Raw genomic sequence first — 1,523 nt, forward strand, 5'->3', positions numbered from 1 at the left:
TAAAGATTGATTTCACTAAAGATGTGCGATCATTTATAAATACCTACATCCTAACACAACCTTAATCCGTGAAAAGTCTTTGTTTATCTCTGAATTGCTGACAAGCCTGCATCCGTAACATAACGAACTCCCACGAGAGTCTAAGTGCAAGGTGCTGCCGTGTCTTAAGCTGCTCAGACTGACCTTGGTGTGTTTACCTCAGCTGCTCACGTGCGCCCCGCCGGCCTACATGCCCGAGGACTCCTCAGAGTACTCCAGCGAGGAGGATGACTGGGGAGGCGGTCTGGACGTGCTGCACCAATGGGTAAGGAGAGTCCCGGGTGAGAGAATGAATCCGATCTCAACGAGTTTAAAAAAAGAGCGATAAAAAAAGCGGCTAAAACGTCCCCTCAAGATGTCAGCCATCAAGGGAGGAAAGAGAAATCTGAATTCTTTTCTAGATGCTTTCTTTTAATGATGAAAAAAAAAGTCTCAAAATAAACGAATGGTGCAAGGAAAGTGTCGGTTTGTTAAAACGCAGCGAAAGACAACGCTCACCTTGTGCTCCTCGAAGTCCCGCTCATCACCACCTGCAAGTGTGTCTCCTGAGCTGTGTTCGTTTGACCGTGTGGAGTGGCCCTCTTCCCGAGTTAACTCTGGTGACAGTCGGCCCCTCCAGGTTGTCTCACGTTCCTTGCGTTAATTACCCGGAACCCTTAATTCACGTGTTACACTTAATTACCACTTGGATGTTGACTCTCGTTGGTCATTTCATTTGTTTGGTGTCCACTGGCCTTTCCCCCAGAGCTGTCTCGATAGCCATGGGGGATTAACGCCAGCAAACACAATGTGATGCATTGTGCATCATAGACATTACCCTTAGCCATCTCCAAAGATGTTTCAGGCATTTATATGTTTTAGATTCCGAACTTCCTCTTAGTTTATAACACGAGATGGCTAAGGATCTACAACTCTTCTGTCTTCTATTTTTCTTTAGTCTTAGTCTTTTGGTGTACTTATTTGTGGAATTTATAACTTCTGAATTCCAGAAGTCCTTCTGTGCTCTACATTTTCTTGTAATATCTTCCTCACGTGTGTCTTTATGTCGTGTATACCCGTGTCAGATTTGTGGTATTGAAGAAAAAACAGACAGACAGACGTACGTGGCTTAGTTTTGCTTGTCTTAGGCACATAGATGTTTTGTTTCCGTTTTTTTTGTTTGTTTGTAGCACAACGCTGCTACTAAATATCCCTAAATAAGTCTTTTGTGGTGTCCCCTCCCCCCAGTATAAAAGGAGATTTTGTTTCACCTCTACAGAAGCAGCAGAACCCTAAAAAACAGGAAGATAAACCCGACTCTAAAGAAACAGCGAAAAAGCTAAACCCCAAGAACCCCAAAGATAAACCTGAAAGTAATCCGGAACCTGAAAATCCCAAGAACCCTAAAAAAAATCCAGAAGTAAGCGGTGGTGGTTGTACGATTGCGTTCGTGCTAATCCGGTGTCTTCGAGGGTTTTGGATCTCACTATAGTAAATACTGGAGG

At 43.9% G+C, this 1,523-nt stretch overlaps 1 protein-coding gene across 1 annotated transcript in view; it reads left to right on the forward strand.

Moving 5' to 3' along the window:
• Positions 1-1,523, forward strand: part of LOC119588147 (twitchin-like) — a gene marked incomplete in the record, with an annotated part of 124,648 nt that overhangs the window by 41,418 nt on the left and 81,707 nt on the right. Inside the window, 1 exon segment of the mRNA XM_037936853.1 lies at positions 1,298-1,438. Coding sequence (XP_037792781.1) covers positions 1,298-1,438 — 141 coding nt within the window.

The sequence above is a fragment of the Penaeus monodon genome, chromosome 23 (genome assembly GCF_015228065.2).
Source record: "Penaeus monodon isolate SGIC_2016 chromosome 23, NSTDA_Pmon_1, whole genome shotgun sequence".
Taxonomy (NCBI): Eukaryota; Metazoa; Arthropoda; class Malacostraca; order Decapoda; family Penaeidae; genus Penaeus; species Penaeus monodon.